Source organism: Colletes latitarsis, chromosome 10, assembly GCF_051014445.1.
Source record: "Colletes latitarsis isolate SP2378_abdomen chromosome 10, iyColLati1, whole genome shotgun sequence".
NCBI lineage: Eukaryota > Metazoa > Arthropoda > Insecta > Hymenoptera > Colletidae > Colletes > Colletes latitarsis.
This window is the reverse complement of record NC_135143.1, coordinates 13,195,724-13,216,028: the sequence shown is the minus strand read 5'-3', so window position 1 is coordinate 13,216,028 and position 20,305 is coordinate 13,195,724. Positions and strand designations below refer to the sequence as shown.

Here is a 20,305-nt window from a genome sequence, read left to right as displayed (position 1 = left end):
ACTGAACTCATAAAACATAACAAATATTTCTTTAATCTATAATAAGAGAACTATGTGTTTATTAATTTTCATTTTAATTGTTATTTCTTCTTATAAAAAAAAAATATATATCTAGAGAGAGAGAGAGAGAGAGAGAAATCAGTTTTCGGGCCGAAGTACTAGACTGCCTCCTAAAAGCTGCGTTTTCAACAATTGTATGTAAAACTAGAGATTTGAACCTTGACCCATCTCAATAATATTAATTATAATCATGAAATATCACAACGATCACTCACGTGTAAAGGTTTACAATTATCTCGAACGAATCTGCCGGCTGAGCTCTTCTCATCCCAGTCCAATTTACCGTGATAGAAGTACTTGGTCTTAGTTTTGCGAGCCATACGATGTGGAATCGTGCCAAGTATACGCTCCATCATCGCTAAGTGCTCGCGGTTGTCGTGTGTTTGGAATAAAGTAATACCCAGGTACAGTTCGAAAAGGATGCAGCCAATCGACCAAACGTCGCAAGGCTGGGACCAACCTAATTCTACAAAAATAAAAGCGCCGTGTCAGTGTGCGGCGTGTTGCAATGAACAGATGCGACTCCACACGGTTTCACTTACCTAAAATTACTTCAGGCGCTCTATAATGTCTTGTGCTAACGATCGTGCTATGGTGTTCGTGATCGAACGTGGCACTACCGAAATCTATCAGCCTTATGTCTGTTCGTTTTATACGCTTGATTTCCTTTCGCTTAAAAAGAAACTTCTTTTGAATACTTAGACCATGATGCCCCACCGGTTGTGTTACTCGAACCCGGTAAATATATATCGCTCTACGTTTAGCTCAGGAATGGGCAAAACGAATTTCAAAAAGTATTCGAAGAATTGCTTGTTTTAAGCATTCGATTGATGTGTTCAGCATTTTAAACGTACTTCGATTATAAAGTTATTCGAGTGTGCCCATCCCTGTGTACAAACAATAAACAGATTCCTCACCTTTTTGTTATTATATACTTTCTCGTAATCAGAGTCTACGAACAATATATTTTCCGGTTTCAGATCGGTGTGCGTGAGTTTGTTATCGTGCAGAAATTTTACGGCGTAGCAAAGCTGATATCCGATGTGCCTAACGTGCTCCAACGGATAGGGCTGGTAATGGTTGTCCCTCTGCGAACACGAAACGGTAACGTTACTGACCGACGTCGTCTCATCTCGCGTGTGAAGTATACGCACCAGGAAATCGAATACGCTAAGTCCAAGCATTTCGAAGGCGATGCACATGTGCCCGTGATAATTGAACCAGTCAAGCATCTTTACGCACAAGCTGCAATACAAGACAAACCAACGTTTTATCGATAAAGAACAACAGAAAATTCACCAGCCGTCGAGAATAAAATCAGCCTTGCGTATACTAACTGTTGGCCTTCCGGATCCTTGGTCGCAATTTTCTCTAAGGCGTTTATTTCGAGCTTCGCGGCTTCCCTATACTTCTCTACGTTCTTGATAATTTTCAGAGCCATCACGTGATCCCTGCAAACGTCATTGTACTTTTATTAGACAAACTGCTCTCTTTGCGCCCACCGAATCGTCGTCCGATATACCACATCGTGGGAAGCGCATCAAGACGCAGAATTGCGTCTAATCGGTCATAAACGAAGGGGGAAATTCTCGGGTCCCTGGGGTCCATGTTACCAACTGGGCCGGGTTTTCTCGTGCATGCGTGTTGGAAACAGCATCGATAAAGTATCATAATTTAATGAAAAATATGGCTGAGTCGGATGTTCAATATTTCTGTAATTAAATATTCGAATATTTTGTGAATATTCGTAGTATTTGAATAGTGCCATCTGGATTATAAAGGATGTTTTTTGAGCACATCCATTCTTGACGAACAGAAGCTAGTTAATGTTCTTCAACTGTGAACAGCTTCTGTTTGCAGCCATTATTATATTCTCAGCTGCAAATGTGAAAAACATTTCGCTAATTTTGTCATTGGAGGAAACTTATAAATTCTGTTTCGCTTAGAAAATTATCTAAAAGTTTTATAATCTATTACGGGAATTTTATATTTTATTTCTTTGTAAACTTTCTATTTATAATTCGTTTTATATGATTATGGTCGTAGCTCGTTTATATAAAACTATTACCATTCATTTTTCTCATAAGACATGAATTAATGTAGAAGTAGTCAGCTAGGGTTAGCCATCTTGGAGAACCCACCAAAAATATCTGTACAACGTCTCGATTTTTATTTTTCTTATCTTTTCGTTTCAGGTTTTCTACCATATTCCCAATACACATGCTACTATAGCCATTACTCTCTTAATTTCATGACTTTATTTGTTTATTTGTTTTCTCAACATTGTTATCCGTGTATCCATGTAATAAACACTATACGGATTTTAACACGGGTATGTATCATCTGTATATACCTCGTGTTGCTCACCAATTTTTCGAAAACTTTTAGATAACTTTTCACAAATAACAGGGGGTCGTACGACACACCTTCGCACTCGATCGGAGTACTTAAACGACGCCATTATTTTGGAGGGCGCGTGCGTGGAGAACCCGGCCCGTCTTAACAACGCCTAACCCGACGCGAATTTCGCGAGATTTCGAGTCTCTCGCTCGCGTCGGTCGTCGAGGATGCCTGGTCCGTAAAACAAAGTGCAAGGCCATCCTATTATTGCGACTACTCGCGCGTCATTTTGTGACAGTGCGGCCACGGCTATTTCTGACACCGTGCTGTGACTCGAGCCGCGCCACGCACCTTTAGGATTTTCCTCGACGCGTGCGTCGGTCATGGGGAAAAAAAGAAAAAAAAAAGGAAAAGAAGGCACAGGAGAAAGAAAACGCAGACCCGAGATTGTAGAGTTTACCTACATAGTAGTTACGTGAGCTGCCACTTACATTTGCAAGTCCTTAACCTTGACAACTTTTCCAAAAGTACCCGCTCCTAGGGTGGCCAGTACTTTATCTGCAATGTAAAAAGGGAGATAAGTGCCCGGTTAGATCGAAGACCTCGCGTCCACGGAAGGTCGTCAGCGTTGCTCCTCCCAGGCAATATACCGACGGGGTGAAACGTCCCGAGTGATGCACGAATGTTTTCCCTCGTCGTTGACGTCGTACTCTCTCCGTACGTCGGTGCATTGGTTACCCAAGAACGATAAACTTTTGACGGAGGAGCAATGCAGACGTACTTCCGGGGTATGGACGTTCGGCCGATCGTTCTTGTACGCCATAACGTCGTGAACGGATGTATGATAAAGTGAAAAAAAACGGTATCATAGAGCTTGTTATCGATCGGAACTGCTGCTCTCCTAAAGGCTGAGGTACACCTAACCGTAAAACGGCGGCCGAGGACACGACATTGACTATCAGTCCCGATGGCGCCCCGATCGGTTTCGGTCAGCCATCTTGGTTCATTCGCGAACGAGACAAAAACAAGGATGGACTCGAGCGCAAGAACATCGTCGAGCCTGGTGTCTAGCTAAGTTGTGCGGAAAAATCATCGGGATAATGAGAGCGAATGTCGAATGTCCTCGCGCGGCCTATTTAAAGAGAGAGGAGCACGTCATCTCGGAGAAGACGCATCGAGGAGATAGCGCAAGCGTAGTGTCTCTTTATCTCTCCTCCTTCCATCGCCTCTCTGTCTCTCTGGTCCAGCTTCACCTTCGACGATCACGTGTGGCACCGAATACCATGAAGTACGAAGAATAAATTATGTCAACTTCCCTGATCGTAATCGAATTAATGCCCTTGAGAGTCGTGTGTCTAACCTATCGCGTTCTCTCTATTACTGGAACGAACAGACCCGAGCCGAACGACTATTTTGAGGTTAGAATCTACTATTGGAGTTCGAACAGGCGCCGAGTACGTTTCCGAGAAACTGACGATATTTTACCTTGTACACGTTTCGCGACAAATGTCCGGTCTGACTGGAGTTTGTGTTACTATTGGTCGCCATTTTTTCTTTGTGAACAAAGAACGCACGAAAAGATAATAAGAGGGCAAATATCGTTATCTTTCTTTTTACATGGAATATAATTTTAGGGGAATTCTCAATCAACTTGAAGCATATGTACACGTGACTTTAGTTTTCTTTTTAATGGAAAGCTATTGGGGGGAAGCAGTTTGCTTTCAATAATTTCTGTTGGCCTTAAATTTCAAAGTAAAATGTTTGAAAACCAATTTCCAACTCGGTTGCACAAATTCGTTTATAAATCTTATAACGAAAATCATTTTTACAACTTACATCGCGTCCCTATATGATCTTGAAACATTGTTATGCCTCGATAACTACTTCCATGAAGTACACTCTTCAACTTTCCATTAGAAAGGAGGTCACCTTTGAATTTCAAAATTAATTGCATCTTTTTACGTTTGTATCCCATATAAAAAAAAACTTTTTCCTGTTTCATTTATTATGCAGCATTCTACTACGAGAAAAATACTGGGTAATAACGATGTGAACACCGTGTGTGTGCGTGATCTAGACAATAACGTTTAGTTTGTGTGAGACGCAGAGCACATTGTTTTTCACGACAAAAAGTCTACGGAGTCGAGTAAAAACGAAAAGAACTTTAGCGGAGAAAAATTGTTGAACATGACCGGTTTCGACGTAGATAGAAAGTGAATTACCAATGTCACTAACTGATCAAAGGGAAGTCTTGTTCGGTCACCAAAATTAAGTTACGTTGTACACGTTTAATGTTCGCATATACGACCCTTTGAGATACCTGTGCGCTACAATTGGAGCCCAACTAAAACAGTAGGTCCGAGGCTAATGAGAAAGCACGAGGACAGAGATTCGCGCCAATCGAATACCACTGAACTTAAGGTGTATCGTAAAAAAAAACTGTACAAACAACTGAACATAGAAAGCACTGGTTCTCGTCCAGATTACCGAACTGAAATTACGCGGTTGGATAGGGATCGATGCTCTGTATTCGGTGTGAACAGTCTAAAAAGCTGTCACGTGTTGTCGATGCCCTAGAAACCTGATGGATACTCGATCGTAACGGTAAATGCAAAGAAACAAAAAAACAAGTGCGTGCAGATTGAAAGACCTGAACAAAAAGAAGGACGAAGGAGAACTAAATCTAGCGAGACAGAGAGAATAAATGATCCGTGGGAAGGAGAACAAGAAACAAAGAGAGACTATGGGCAGATACCGTAGGTAACCGTCCGATCGATCGACCGATCGATCGATCTGAGGCTTGCTTAAATCTACTACAATGAGTGTATTCACGTATTCACGAACATCTATTTTCCAGGATGTCGCCGGATTGGTAAACAAGGTGGCCCTCTTCGTCGTCCTCGACGGAGAGCGGTCGTGGGCTCTACGTATGGGCCGGCGGAATCGGTATCAGCGGCGCGTGCCAACAGAGGACCCAATCAGTGTGGAGAGCACCGTTTGGTGTCCGGTTCATTGCGTCGACGATCGGTCGTCCCACGTGTTTCGGTATCATGATGATCGCCGACCAGAGAACGGTTCCCCAACCGGTCGTTGTCGATTCATCGCGTCGTTGGTAGCCACCAGAGAGGGGTCGTCGGGTCGTGATCCATTGGTAGAGAGTTGGTCGGGGTCCGCCATCCAACGGGGTCGTCGCATCAACCGATTGCCACACACCGTCATCCACCACCACCACCACCACCACCGCGAGGGCGGAGACCCGTGTAACACGCGGTAGAGGACGTGTGTAAGCACGGACGAACGTATGAGTGTGTCGATGGGGAGGAAGAAGGGGCATACATCATCATCGGTCATCATCGAATCACCCGATCCGAGCGCCCAGTCGACCATAGTGACCAATCCGTGTGCCATATCCATTTCCATTCCATTCCATTACAACGGAGATGGTAACCCAACAATCAGAGAGAAAGGGGAGAGGGCAAAATGGTTTGCCAAGTCAGAAAGTTGCGGTTACGAATTTACCATCGGCACTAAGCGAACTTTTTTTTTTATCTTTTACTCTTTTTTTTTTTACCTCTTTTTGTATTTACTTTTTTTTTTAATCGTTCAGATTTCGTTTTTTTTTCCTATACTCGTGTTAAAAATTAGGTTCCGTAATCGCCTCGAAGGAGCCGTCCCGATGCATTTATCCGCGCGATGAATACCGAAGATCAATAATCGATATCTCTAGCGTACACTTAGGCAGGCAAAAGACCAGTAAGATTATGTTATACGTTCATAAATCGCGAATGGAACCAATGTACCAATGTAAACTTCTTTTTCTTCCAGAAATCAACGAAAACGGAAATCGTTTTATGTAATACCGTCGCGCGACAGAATATCAAAGTTCATCGTTGGAAAATGCAAACAAGGAAATAATCGTCGGACAGCTTCTTTCGAGTGCTCGTTATATTTGTTTCTAACACGCTCGGAGAGGTCTTTACTTTTTGTTAATTATCAATCGTTTACAGAAACTTCGAGTACTTACGTGATCGTGCCTGGTGGACAACTCCACGATGATCGATCTGACGATCGATCCTCGTGACGCGTCGTCGCACCGTGGCAGTGCCGATCGATCGATCGACACTTTTCGAGTCTACCTTATCGATGGAAGGACAAAACGCGAACCGACCTGATATTTTCAATCGTTTATCGCGCAGACTTTTCATGTAATTGTTTTTGGTAGAAAAGGGTTAGGGTAGGACGACGGTACTCTTTCGGTTAGTTTCATCTTTTATTGTACACGACGTTCTTATCGTGTCTCGCTGAAATAATGAATCGTTCGAGCATGGGAAATCTAATAAATCCAATGTAAAAAAGAAACAGAACAAATCGATCGAGGTATTACGTACGCGAACCGGCACAAAATTTATCCTGACCTATTACGACTACTAATTGGTAGAATGCCAATCATCAATGTCATTCTACCCACCGGAAGTCTTTGCACCTCCGTGGTGTCAGGATAAATTTTGTCTACGTACGCATTCTGATTACATTTAATCTTTATATACTTCCATGTATGCATAATATATATATATATACTTTCACGTATGCATAATAAAGATATTTAATAATAATAATAGTAATAACTGTCGTTTTACAGTTGATCCCACAATATGTCAATAAAACCAACGTAATACTTATTAAGATTACAACAATGAATACTGGATTCTCGATAAGATAGCTCCAACGTGAAATATCTCCTGTGATCAAGACGAACTTTCACGACAAGGATGTTGAAGTTTTCAAAGGTATTTTAACATTAGTCGAAGATACGCAAGAGGGGCCACAGACGTAACAATTTATCGTACGATAAATACAACTGTAATACGACTGTTTAACCGAAAATTGTAGTATACTTGGGGTTGTTGTACAGTAGATTCAAATGATTTTCTATCCCTGGTATCACAAATACACTAGTTGAGTCAAGATCTACTTTTCAGTCAAGAATACGAAACTATCGTTGCACTTCGTGTAAACGCATCGTATGCTAAATCGTTGGGTCCGCGGCCTCTGCAAAACGGACTTCATAGGTATTGTAGGGAGAAAGAGAGATCAGTTCCGGGTTAACACGTTCACTGTCCATGGCCCGTATACGGGTCATAGCACCACGCTTTTGGATACGCCGCTAAAAGACCGGACAGTGAACGCGTTAAGAACGTACCCAGGTACCACGAGTGCAACACTCTTTACTAAGTCTGATTAAAACGTCTTGCGATTCTTTCCATGATTGATCTTTCATTCTCCCTCCAAACATGTCGTTAGTGAACCTCTTTCGTCGTGACAGCAAAACCACAAGCGCGGAGGCGCACGTGGCCAGGCCTGGGAGGGTAGGTTAAGGTTAACGCGTAAACGCAAAACAGCCACGCGTGAGTAGAAGGCGGGGAAATACAACAGCAACAACGGAAAACTGCTCAACGAAACAACACTGCCACGAATCGGCGGCCGCGGTTAGCCAACGCGCGGTTCGACAACTTACAATCGCGTCCTGGATCGTGTCCGCGTCGCTAACGACACTCGCGACCGAGGTCTGCGCCGCGTCTTTTCGCTCGTTTCGATGGTTGCTTTTCCTATACTTGCTGGCGATAATGTCCATGGTGCTGGGTCGCATTCTACCCTGGCCGCTGGCGGCCAGCTGGCTGTACGTCTCCTCCATTGCGGCATACTTCAAGATCAGACTCTGTATCTCTTTACGTTTCGCCGCTCTCTCGGAGATCGTTGGATCGTTGGCGTCGTCGTCCGCGACCTGGAGAGCAGCGTCGACGGCGTTGTCGCTGCCCGTGGGCGTCTTGTCCGGGTCGACGGGAGTCTGCTTGACCGTCTCCATCTTCGCGGGTCGGGCCAGCCTCAACGCCGTCGATTTCGACTCCAGTTGCTCGCTCTTCCCGTTTCTATAAGGCCTCACTTTCAAGGTACGAGTCTCCGCGTGTCCCGACTTGTGTCTACCGTATCGTCGATAGGATTCCGAATTGAGCAAAGTCTGTCTGTCCGATCGATGGTAACCCGGAGTCTTCTCGCGCTTGAACTCCTTCACCGTGCCAGATTTCACGTAAGGGTAAGCTTTCTCGGACAGAACCACGTTGGTTGGACTCTTCACGATGCTGCGTGTCACAGACGGTTCCAAGGTCCTGTCATCCCGCACGAACGGGCTGTCTTCGCGACGATAGTAGCTATGGTCCCGTTCGTGGGTGCGTCTGTGATCCATGGAGTCGCGATCGTGACGCTTCTTTCTCGAGTACTTGTCCAGGATCGTGGAGTACTTGTCCTCCAGCCGGGTCCTGGTGCTGTTCAGCTGACTGGCGTTCGGGGAACGTCTCGCGGCGGCCGTCTTGTTGGCCATGTTGTTGTCGCTCAACGCTGACGTTCCGCGTACACGGGTGGTAAGTCGCTGCAGGAGGCTCGAGCAGGAGTCGCTGAGCATCTGCGTCACGCTGGTGGTCGTCGAGGACCGCGCGTAACGACTTCGCCGGCTCGTCGAGCCCTGACGAGACGTTGACATGTTGTCGCGTGGCGCGAATATGAACATCGAGACGGACGCGAAATCTTCCAACTGGCAGGAGCGTTAAGGTCGCTCCAACTTTCGGTGACTTTTAAGGGAAGAACGAGGATCGAACGCTTACGATAATCAGAAGGCGTTCGCGGACTGTGAAATCACGATGAGTCGCGCACTACGTTTCGAAGGATCGAAAGACTGGCAACTGGCGAACCGAAGTATTAAGATTCGGAGGATCCAGAGATGGTTTCGAAGGTCGACGAATAATTCCACGGAATCGAAAGCGCTTGATTTCGATCCCGTTTGTTTTCGCTGGTGAGTCAGTCGCTTCCTGGAATTGATTTGGAGCAAGTTATCCGCTCAAGGTCGTCCCGCCAGACCTTGCCTCGCGGTCCGATCGTGACGCATCCGTGTCGTTTCGAACGGAATCGATGATCTGGGATCCCGTTGCACCGATTTTATCCGCCGTGTCCACCGGTCGCGAGGAACAACCGTGTTCGCAGGTGCATCACCGCGGAGGCACGTACATGTCGATCGCACGCAAGAGGGACGACGCCGCCGAAGGCACTAAACTACACGACCACGACGACGGTCACGGAGACGACGGCCGACGTCGACCGTTCACGAAGAAGCAAATCGGTGCACCCCGCCAAATACTCTCGTCGCACTAAAAATACCGAGGAGCGGTGGTGAGCTCCGACGATTCTCGGTCCTCTCTCGAAATGAACACTTCGCGATCGGATGCGAACCGACGGAGACGGAGAAGAACCACGAAAATAAAGAGCAACGGAGAAAGATGAACGGATAGACAGATAGATAGAAAAAGAAACGACAACGGAGGGAAAAAAGAGACGAGGAGGGGACCGATTACGTAAACTTGTCCCTCGTTAGAACGATGAAGTTCGGCACGCTCTAAGGGATCGGGGCTTGGCAACGTTGCGCTTCCTAGTGCACGGAACCCGCCATCCGGGAAGCGTTTTCGCGAACAGTTCGCGCGGTGCACGCGTTAAGAGGAAGATGCTTGGTGCGTTTTCGCGAGGCGTATCTCTCCGCACCTTGACACATATAGAAATTACGAAATCGTCGGTGAGCCAGGCGGTTCGAACGAGAGCAAGTTTGGCGGTCCGCGTCCCGCGATGAAATTCCGATCTAACATTGTCGGAGACGCGTCGCATAATTAGAACGGGCCGATATCGAAACCGTACCCCGAATCTAATACACGTGGGCCACCAATGCTGCACATTGTGACGCGAAACGGGGATACGTCGATCCTATCGCCGTCGACCTTCGCGCGATTCGAATTTTGTGCGTTTAAATAGCAGAATGTTTCTACGGTTTTTTATTGCACCAATATTTATGAAACTTTTTAATCTATCCAAAAATAGGGGATTCCGTACGCAAATTCTCACGGTTTCTAAAAAAAGAGTGTATATGTAAGTAAAGAAGAAATTTAAGACAGTCGAAAATAACACTTAACCACTGTCGCGTACATTAATCATACAAGATTAACTATCTGCTGTCGTCCGAAAGAAATCGCTGCAATTATTCATTTTATCTTCTTAGCCTCTTTAGAGATACACTGGACACTACCGTTCAAAAGTATTTCATCGTGCGTGCTGGTGTAATGGAAATTGATTTGTTTTTACTAGACAAATATAGACACTATCGAAAAATAATTATTAAACTTTCTAGTACGTGTACGCGTTGATATTAATAATCCTTTTTAGGACCGTTTTATCTCAAAATCAAGAAACATTGTTCTTTTTAAATGAGCTAGAAAAAACTTAATAATGTAAACGCAACGTAAAAATCCGTTCTAAAGCTTCCTTCCGGAATACGTACAGAAATAATTTTATTATGGATTACATTTGAACGAGAGTCCAATGTCGCGGAGTGCGTAGAATGAGAGCATCGCAAGTTGATAGATGCCACGGGTCAATGTTGCTTTGAATTTTTCTTCGTTTAAAACAAAATGATTCGACCCTGAAATTAATTGCCAATGTGCATACAATATCAGTGAAACATAAATGTACTTCCAAACGTTTGCGACTAAAAATAGTAAAACTGGTTAACCTTTTTATCAATTATATATTTTACTCGTGCCTGCACCGCGTTATTTTCCATCGAAAACTATAAAAAAGTTGCGTGCAACGCTTGCTTCTAACTACGCTAGTTTTCGAGATAGAATCCGAGGGACCAAGTTTTGAAAGTTAATTTCACTCATTAACACGTCGACTGCCACGAAAGTTCGTTTCTAGACGTCCTCGACAAGGATTTCAAGCTTAAACTCCGTCAACTAAATTCTTCAAACCTCGTATTTACGAATCATATTAAGCTCGTGTAGATGATTTTCAAGACAGTACCTCGATACCTTTGAACTTCCAGCAATCTCCAGTGTTATGAAATATGAATTATTTTGAGTTAGTCAACTAAACTAGACCAAATGTCCAACACGAAACTTTTTAAACTATCTTTGTATCGTTCTACCGTTCACGGCGATATCGTAGCAAAACTTTCTTGTTGTTTGCGGAAATGGAAAACCATAACTGCTTGGAAGTACATTTTCAGAACAAGGCCCACATAAAACTAAAATTAACAAACGTGACGATTCCTTAATAATAACGTCAAGTAAATATTTTTGAACGATCGCTTCGAATGGCATCCGTACGAACCGTCATCGATTCTAAATTTTAAGCGGAAGCTCGCTTAGAATATGGTCAGATACCACTGAGTGGTTTCGAATACTCCGTTACTATTAATAAAGCCAAGTCGTCAAGGTCGCGGAGATTCGGCAATATCGTCGATTTTCCACAAATTCATGTATCAAGTATAAATACGCGGCGTCGAGAAAACAGCGACGCAGTTCGCGCGTCGTTCGCCCACGGAAATACGAAATTTTCTTGGCGTGACAAATTCGTCCCTATCCATCCGTCTGCATCCAAACGTCTATGTATATTCTCACGAAAAGTCATTCATACGACAGGTCATCGAACAAGATGGTCGCTACATCCACCAATAAACACGAAGATCGAATGTTTTTCCCATCGTTAACGCGTGAACAAAGAAATTTACGAATCTAACTTCGGAGAAAATTCGAAATGACATTATATCGTGATATAATTGAAGACAGTGTGATTTTGATGAAGATAAATGAAGGATCGAAAAAATGCCAGAAGATATGGACAAGTATTAATGATTTCGTGCTAGCAACAAAACAAATACAAACTATTTGAAGAACTTATGTCACGCTTGATCGTTATATGCCAAATTTTTCTATCCTCTTTTTTCTGTTCTCTCTCTTTGTATATATAGTTAATTATATAGTTAAATCCTTAATTGCTTCGCCAAAAATAACGGAAGAATCTTTTCTCTTTGACGCGAGAAGCGTGTCGCGACGCTTCGTTCCGCTTTCGTCGACGCTAGAAGCAGCATTGAGAAAGGTTAGTCTATGTGTCGCGTTTCATCGAATGTATTTCGCCTTTCGTTTAACGTGTTTCCAACCTTTTTTAAAATCTGATCAAGAATGGATTCGGTGCGTGTCTTGTAAGAAACGGACTCAATTAAAATGCGGTAACGATACTTCGAATTATATGTGCATTAACTGTTGTTTACATTTAGAGGGATAATAATAATAATATTAATAATAATACGTGTTCATTGCACTCAAATTGTATAAATTGAAAAATACAATATTTAGTGAAAATAAGAAGAAAGCAAAAAATGAAAATTAATGTACAGAAGTAGACGTTAGTTATATATGTTGTTGTGCAAACATAAATATAAGAGAATAAAAATAAACAATGTCTTTTATTTGTCATTTGGTTACTCTCTACAGTAGGTAGTATTGGATTAGTTATAGCGAACCTTATGTATAAATACAAAAGAATTACTCACTGGTTCATAGGATAATTGAGTGTTTTATAAATAACACTTGCGTGGAATGAAACAAGCGTCGTAAAAACTGATTTACGTAATTCTACATGGCTGGTTATGTCTTTCTAGCGAATTAAGCAGGCACGTCTTACTGGAGAGTAAATCAATAACTTAGGACGAGACCCCAATTTTTAAGCTACTTTTGCATAATATACCAGACGTGGGTAGGTATAACATAATCTTTTGTTTAACACGCTTCTTTTTATATAATCTGTCAAGTTTTAGAATAAGTTACTTCGAATGTTACTTAAAATGTAACGACTGTATCTTTCCTATCCATAATTTAATTATAAGAAACGTAATTGAAACGAACACACAGTTATTACTGAATCCAACAAGTATTAATATCAATTTTCTTGTTTCATTTTATACCAAACAAAGTGTCGATAAAAAACAGGAAAACTCAAAAAACTGTATCATACGTACGTAAATTTTGTTGGTGCAATAATCGATTTTCTGTTCCATTAACACGAGCGACGTTATACTTACTAATATTAGCGTTTAATCATCAAATGTTAGTCTGGCCTCAATGAGACAGTGTCTGTTATATAAAACTCTCTTATTTTTCTCACTTCCATTTTTGCAATTGTTTTCATATAATTTACTGTCGACGTACGATCGCACAGCAGTTATAAATGCTTAATCACCGATGACCTTTGCTTGCGCGTAACATTTGACGAATGAAAAGAAGAATATGAAATGTCACGTCTAAAGATTTTCTGGTAATTAGTGAATCGACTAATTGATTATTCTCACGTAAGAATTATCGCATCTTACGATGAATCTGTAATTTACAGTATAGATTAAAGATTATAGATGTCGTAAAACGTAGAATGCACGGGAATTTGGTCATCGCGACATCTGTGAACGGAAACTGGTCGTTTGCACTCGAATTATGATGTATATGATAACATCATCAAAATATAATCTTTGTTGGACTGATTTAGCCGATCAAATTCTAGTTTTAAGACAGAAATCAACAACGACAAACATACGTAACACGTTCGATTTGTTGAATGCAATAAAAACTAAATTTTTCATCGCAGAACAATTCCGAACGTCGAATTGGACAAACAGTCGTTTAAGAAAGCGAGTAAACTGATTACAACAGTCAACAATTAAAATCTTGGTACATTCAAACGTTTACAACTATTTGAAGATTATTGTTTATTCAATCCGACCAACTTAAATCCTACTTAAAATTGTTTTTGAAAGAATTAAAAAGTCACGGAGTTCGAGACAGAATCCAACGAAGAAAAAAGATGGCGAGATATGAGATCAGCATGCCCAACGGATTCTCCCGACATGCTCCTCGCGTGTGTTTATCGTGGTCGCGTACGAGCCTGCCAAATATAACCAAGAAGCGTGAAACGCGTGCGTTCGTAAGACGGAACGAGCGGGTCGCCATGAGTCGGTTTTGTCGCGTTTAAATGTTAAGGCGAGCACCTAGCTAACTAGCACTCGCTAGCTGGCTTACTACTCGCTGGTTTCGCGTCACCGTTGCTGCTGTGTGGCAAAGGGCCAACAAAAACAGGTACATGCGTAGGCGAGTTGCGTGTTAAGGTAAGTTCAGGCTTAGGTACATTCTAACTCGGTATTTTGTCAACGGTGTCACCCCTTCTTCGATTGATATACGATCGCTCATTAATTTCAACTATTGGAACAACCGTGTCTATTGATAAACCTCGACCTTGCAGGCCACTACTGCTATCTTGTAATTACGATACATGGAAGACTAATCGCGAGTGTATCCAAGACCGGGATTACATAAATGTGATTGAAGCTGAACGTGGGATTATCGATACATAGAAAGCATAATTGCCGCGGTGTCGATACAGTTGAAGGATTCGCGAGAATTTGTGGTGGTATATCACCGTATGGCATTGATTTCTGCCGTTTGTGGGAAACTTCTAATGGTCACGCGTCTGAAACGCTAGATGGTATTGCGCTCATCGCGCAATGGCGCGAATCTTACGCTTTCAAATATCTAAATTTGTTTCAATATAATTTATTAAATGACGAGAACGTGAAGCTCAGAATAGAACGTACTCGATCCACGCGACATCAAAAGTGGTAAATAACATGTATGCGAATATATCACACGCGTTTGATACGCCATAATATACAACGATAAGTACTAAACAAATAATTGAACTGATAATTCGTATAAATATTAACTATAGATTTTGTATTCTGGACACTTGTGTTAGGTATATGTATCATTATTATCGAGTTAATCGCGTCGAGATCACGTGTTTTGGAAAGTTTTCAGGATACGTCATCGTATCGATATAGCATGCCATCTAACGTCTCAGCCGACAACTAAACGTACCGCGCAGAAGGGAAGGTAACTAGAGTAACTAGATTTGGTGACTTTCCCCTCACGCGGCACGGATCACTGTCACTTGGCGTATTACTTGCTTTTACGGCACCGTTATTGTAACAATAATAATAAGCTTTTAGTCGTCGCGCGACTAAAATGATACGTGACATATAATTATAATATTTAAACCTCGCAATAGAACCCGCATTTGATAAATTCTATTATAAAAGTTGAATAACGCCATCTACGAAAGTTTCAATCACGCGACAACTACAAACTTACCGCTAAGGATAAGGGAGTGGTCTGACTCGGTGACTTCCCCTAACGCGCCACGGAACCATCGTCACCGAGCTAATAAAGACATTCTGTTTCGTTCATGCTACCTCGAAAGCCGATGTGTCGTTAGACTCCGGCGTCACGTCGAGCTTCGCGACGAACTCTCCGGTCGGTTCAGGCGCACCGAGCTTCCGTAGCCAGGGTTCCACGCCGTCCCCCGGCCACCAGAAGATGTCCTCTGGCATCAGCAAGGCGTTCAGTTCCTGCCCGGCCGGCGACGACGTAGCCGAAGGTGGTCCACCGTCGGCCAAGCCGCCGCCGCGCACGCAACAGCCTCCAGGATCCAGGGCGACCGTGCCTACGTCCACTCCGTGAAGCGAATTCGAGTTCTAGGATACGATTTATCGCAGCCGCATCTCGCCAAGCTCGGCCAGTACGTGTATTTCTAAATCCAGGCTGATCGATTCTGGGTCACCAGATCCACGAAGCTGGGACGCAACGCGCTATGATTTTCAGCGGAACAACGACGTCCCGAGAGTTACCTTGAGCGAACACTGTTAAAACGAAAACGTTCTCTTCCCCGATCTTCCGAATCCTTACATTCTATTCTTGTGCACTTTATCCGTGAAGAGAGTCGATTCGTAGATCCTGGACGCGGCAAGTCCATCGGTTTCGGATCGTTCGCCACCCTTCCGAGGCAAACGTCACACGGTCGCGATCTTTGACGTGATCGCGGACTCCTGGGTACTCGAGGACACTGTTCGCGCGCGCGTCTCAGCTTCCGACGGACCGGCTTCCCTGCCGTCGCGTTTCCCGACGACGATGCCGGACGGTGTTGCGCTGGCCATCTGGCGCGACTCGCACTAAAACCACGGCGAAACCGCGTGACGAGCATAGATGCCAGATTCAGCACCCGGTGCGATACTCACACATGGCAGACCACGCGTACGTAAGCTCGTGGTGTTTCGGAAAGTCGACAAAGGCAAACTGACACATGCCCTCTTTCTCGATTATTCCGAAGCTGCCCGAAGTAATTTCGGTCCGCCTCGTGGGAGTCGAGAGAGAAAGGCTCACATTTGCCTTCTCGCTCTTAACAATTGAAATCCGACCTCCCGTCTACGGCATACGATTTGGAATCTCGAGCCGTGATTTTCGACTGCCCAGGCATTTTTATTTTCCGACCTATGTAGGCGCACATAAGCAAAGTACCCATAATGGAAAAAAAATTTTGTAAAATTTATTTTACCGAAATACATGTTTTAAAACCCCCTGATTATATTTTAATTATTGAAAAAAAAAGAAATTTTTTTTATTATTCCCATGTATGAGTGTACATATGTATATTATTAATACGATTGAGTATAAATGGCTGAATGAATTTAAATGGAACTTTACATTTAAGTTTTATGTTCTCATTTCAAAGTCCGATTAGTCTTCGTCTATAATCAGCCCATGGATAATAATGATTATATCTCTTGTTTCATAGTTGTTCCGATACATAGGCGTAATTTATAAAAGATCTTTTAAATGTTTCATATAAATCTTGGGAAAAATTCAATTTTATGTAAGAAAAATTAAATAAACTTTTTCTTTATCTTCTCTAGAAAAGAAAAACTTAAATGAAATCTTATATATTACATGCTTACTTAAATCGCATTGAAAACGAATATCACAAATGTTTTAGAATAATGTGCAAAATGGTTTTACTCACAAAGGGTTAATTGAGAAATAAATGCTTGGTAATTAAAAACAGCAGTAAGCAGCTTAACCGACTGGGATTTTCGCTAAAACAAATTGAAAACTCGATTCTAATAAGGGAAAGTTGGAATGGTACCCGATTTTGGGTTAAGTTTTACTGCAAGATATTATTAAAGTTATTACAGCTACTTCTCTTCAAAAATAGAACCAAATTCACCAATAAGTAGTGTGGTGTGAATGATGGGGTGTTTGGCTGTAAGTTCGAGCTTCTTTTGCTCTGCAGGTTCGAACTCTGCTAAAAGAAATCTTTTTTTTTTAATTATATTTTAATCGTACACTAAATGTGACATTATATTTTTGTCTGATCTTCGAATATTTGTTTTAAAGTTGAATTTACCAATTACATTTAACATGTGTTATTTTCAATATATGAAGTACATGAATCTGGATCGTATTTTTCGTAAAAACAGTCAAAACATAAAAATTTTAAACACCACGTACATCTAATGAAAATTCTGTTTTCACAGAAATTACAAAATTTTGTATTTAACTCTGATGGAAAGGCCGCTTCATTTACATTGATATAATGTGAATGATTTTCGGATTTCGATTTACTTGTACCTCGTACTTTTTACCTTATACTTCAGGTAAAAAGGGATATAACTGGCTAAAACAGTTTTATGATAGTACCTGCTAACTCATGTTACTGTTCTAAAATGAAACGCTATGTTTTGTACCTTTAAAAATATTCGACTATGTCCTTTTCAAATTTAAAATCCAACCCATACTTTGTATCATACTGGCAAACGGGATCACTATTCCTTTGTTTTTAAACGGTTTGATGGTGGGGATCTCGTGACTATTGCTCGTATGTACATTAATCAAAAATTAATGTATCTACGAGCTCTTTTTTCATTACATTAGTTTAAACATTTCAATATTGCACATTGAATAATTAAATAACAATTTTTTACATTTCCCTCCTGATGGAAGAGACCACCACTTTCCCGTGATTTCCATTGAACAGTATCGTGCACATTATTAATTTTTATGGATCGATACAATCATTTTTTTATGCAAAATTAAGCCAAATCAAACATATAATATTTAGTTCGTCATAACAAATTGATACGGTTGTTTAAATATCGCGTTAATTCGACAATCGAAAAACGTCGGTTAAACCGTCACGTGATCGAGAGAAAAACGGGCCATTTCTTGTACGGTGTTGTTCCTTGTTTACGCGACATTCCAGAGGCTTCTCTGAGGCGTAATACGTTCCAGGAACAATACCGCATAGAAAAACTCTGTATTTACATTCGATAACAGTTCCGCGATCGGCCCAGTAACGGTTCCTATACGAGGTGTTACTGCGCCGAAACGAAGAGAGGATTCAAAATTAATAAGAGACAGACAGCTTAGATCAGACAACGCCACGAGATGAAAATTTTCCCTCCCTCGTGGCCACGGTTAAGCAGGTATGTCTCAGGTGGACTCGCTATTTGGTTCTCGACGAGAGCGGACCTCGTCGTCGACCTCGTCTGAAGTCGGAGACCGATTCTCGACAAGTTAGTTTTGTCTAACTTGTCGTAGAATTATGTGAACAAAGTTGCTCGGAATGGAGACTGCAGCGGATTTAAATAATCCTGCCCTTGAGTCGAAATATTCCGGCTATACGTTCACATGCAGAAATCGGTCACCGCGACGAACGAACCATTTTGGAAAGAAACAAAATCCAACTGATTTTCATTCCACTTCACTCAAAAAGCAACCGAAGGCTGAAAAGTACCAAATTTACACTTTTATAGTGATTGGTTACCGCCATCGGTGCTGAATAAACTCGTATTGCTGTAATCAGTGGTCGTGTAAAAGTGGAAATGAATAAAATCAGCGTGATTATCTTTCCAAAGATTTATCCCGCAATCGGTGGCTGAGCATAATCAAATTTACACTTAAATAGTGCTTGATTATCGCCACCGTTGCGACGAAGAACACGGATTGCTGTAATCAGTGGTCGTGTTCGAGAACCGAGAGAATTTCTTGATTCTCTGCTTGGCTATTGCACGGTTCAAAAACTCAATCTATAGGGCGACTTTGTTGCATTCTCCCTGGGTTGGGTTCGTCGTTTTCCAGGGTCGAAACAAAAGTTTGGGATAACACCCGATAGGGGCCTTATTGGCATTCCCTGGGTAAATATCTCGGCTGGTTTCGACCTGCTCGAGCGTGGGTTCCAGATCGTCAGTGGGTACGGACACTCGACGTAGAACTACGTTCAAAGGGCACCGTGGTGTTAGACCCTTAATAATCAGTCGCTTCTGCGCAGTTAAGGCTCTGCATCACACCGATCCCGTACGGACCAGGAAACGGCGAGGGACCGCGGAGTTGACAACCTTTGGAGCCTTACAACCTCCACTTGTTGTCCTCTCCTGCAAAAACCAAGCCTGCAGCAGTGGGAAGATCGAGATTAGAATCTCGTCTTCCCCATCTGCAATTCAACGTTTCCAAAATCTGAAACGTTGAAATAATAATACAGTCCACTAACACAGTTGTGTATCGTTGTGTAAGAATCCCGCTCCTGTTTACCGTAAACGGAAGAAGGAGCGTGTGGATTAGAGCGAGTCAGACAACGCACCGAGCGTTGTCAGATATTAACCGCCGGATTTCGGTATTTCTTTTTGATTACAGAAGACCGAGACGAGAGCCGTAGGGGCCAACGGCGGCGCAGGTTTTTTTTCCCGAGCCATCAGCTCGGGGTTTTTTCCTGCAATTTTTTAAATAATAAATAAATTTAATTTCGATTATTTAAATTTCCTTCATTTTTGTTTAATTAAAATTTTAATTTTTGTTTAAATAAACGGCCTGTGTCCAGTGGACCAGGCGAAGGAAATTTTTAAATGTACAATTCACTTTCCCACACAATTCCAATCCCTTGAATTTCGGACTCCCCGTTAAAGGGTGAGAGATCAGGTCAGGGGAGAAAACCCCCCAGAGACCGACTCGCACCTATTTTAACAGCGGTTTACTCAAAATATATCGAGGAAAATCATTATTAATTAATTTCCGCAACTATTAATTCTACTTTTTTGTTTATGTTATAAAAATAAGAACTCTTCTTATTGAAAAATGCCACAACGTGCACAATACTGGCA

At 42.3% G+C, this 20,305-nt stretch overlaps 1 protein-coding gene across 6 annotated transcripts in view; it reads right to left on the bottom strand.

The window, feature by feature from the left end:
• Positions 1–20,305, bottom strand: part of Doa (CDC like kinase darkener of apricot) — a 43,890-nt gene that overhangs the window by 1,621 nt on the left and 21,964 nt on the right. For 2 of the 6 annotated variants that reach the window (XM_076775758.1, XM_076775759.1), the window contains exons 4-10: positions 5,245–5,323; positions 2,892–2,958; positions 1,398–1,511; positions 1,215–1,305; positions 978–1,148; positions 603–747; positions 276–526 (exon numbers count right to left, since the gene is read on the bottom strand). In XM_076775758.1, coding sequence (XP_076631873.1) covers positions 276–526; positions 603–747; positions 978–1,148; positions 1,215–1,305; positions 1,398–1,511; positions 2,892–2,958; positions 5,245–5,323 — 918 coding nt within the window. Of the gene's footprint in view, positions 1–275; positions 527–602; positions 748–977; positions 1,306–1,397; positions 1,512–2,891; positions 2,959–5,244; positions 5,324–7,915; positions 13,632–20,305 lie in introns of those variants that run through there. The other 4 variants (XM_076775754.1, XM_076775756.1, XM_076775757.1 and 1 more) reach the window with 4 other exon arrangements.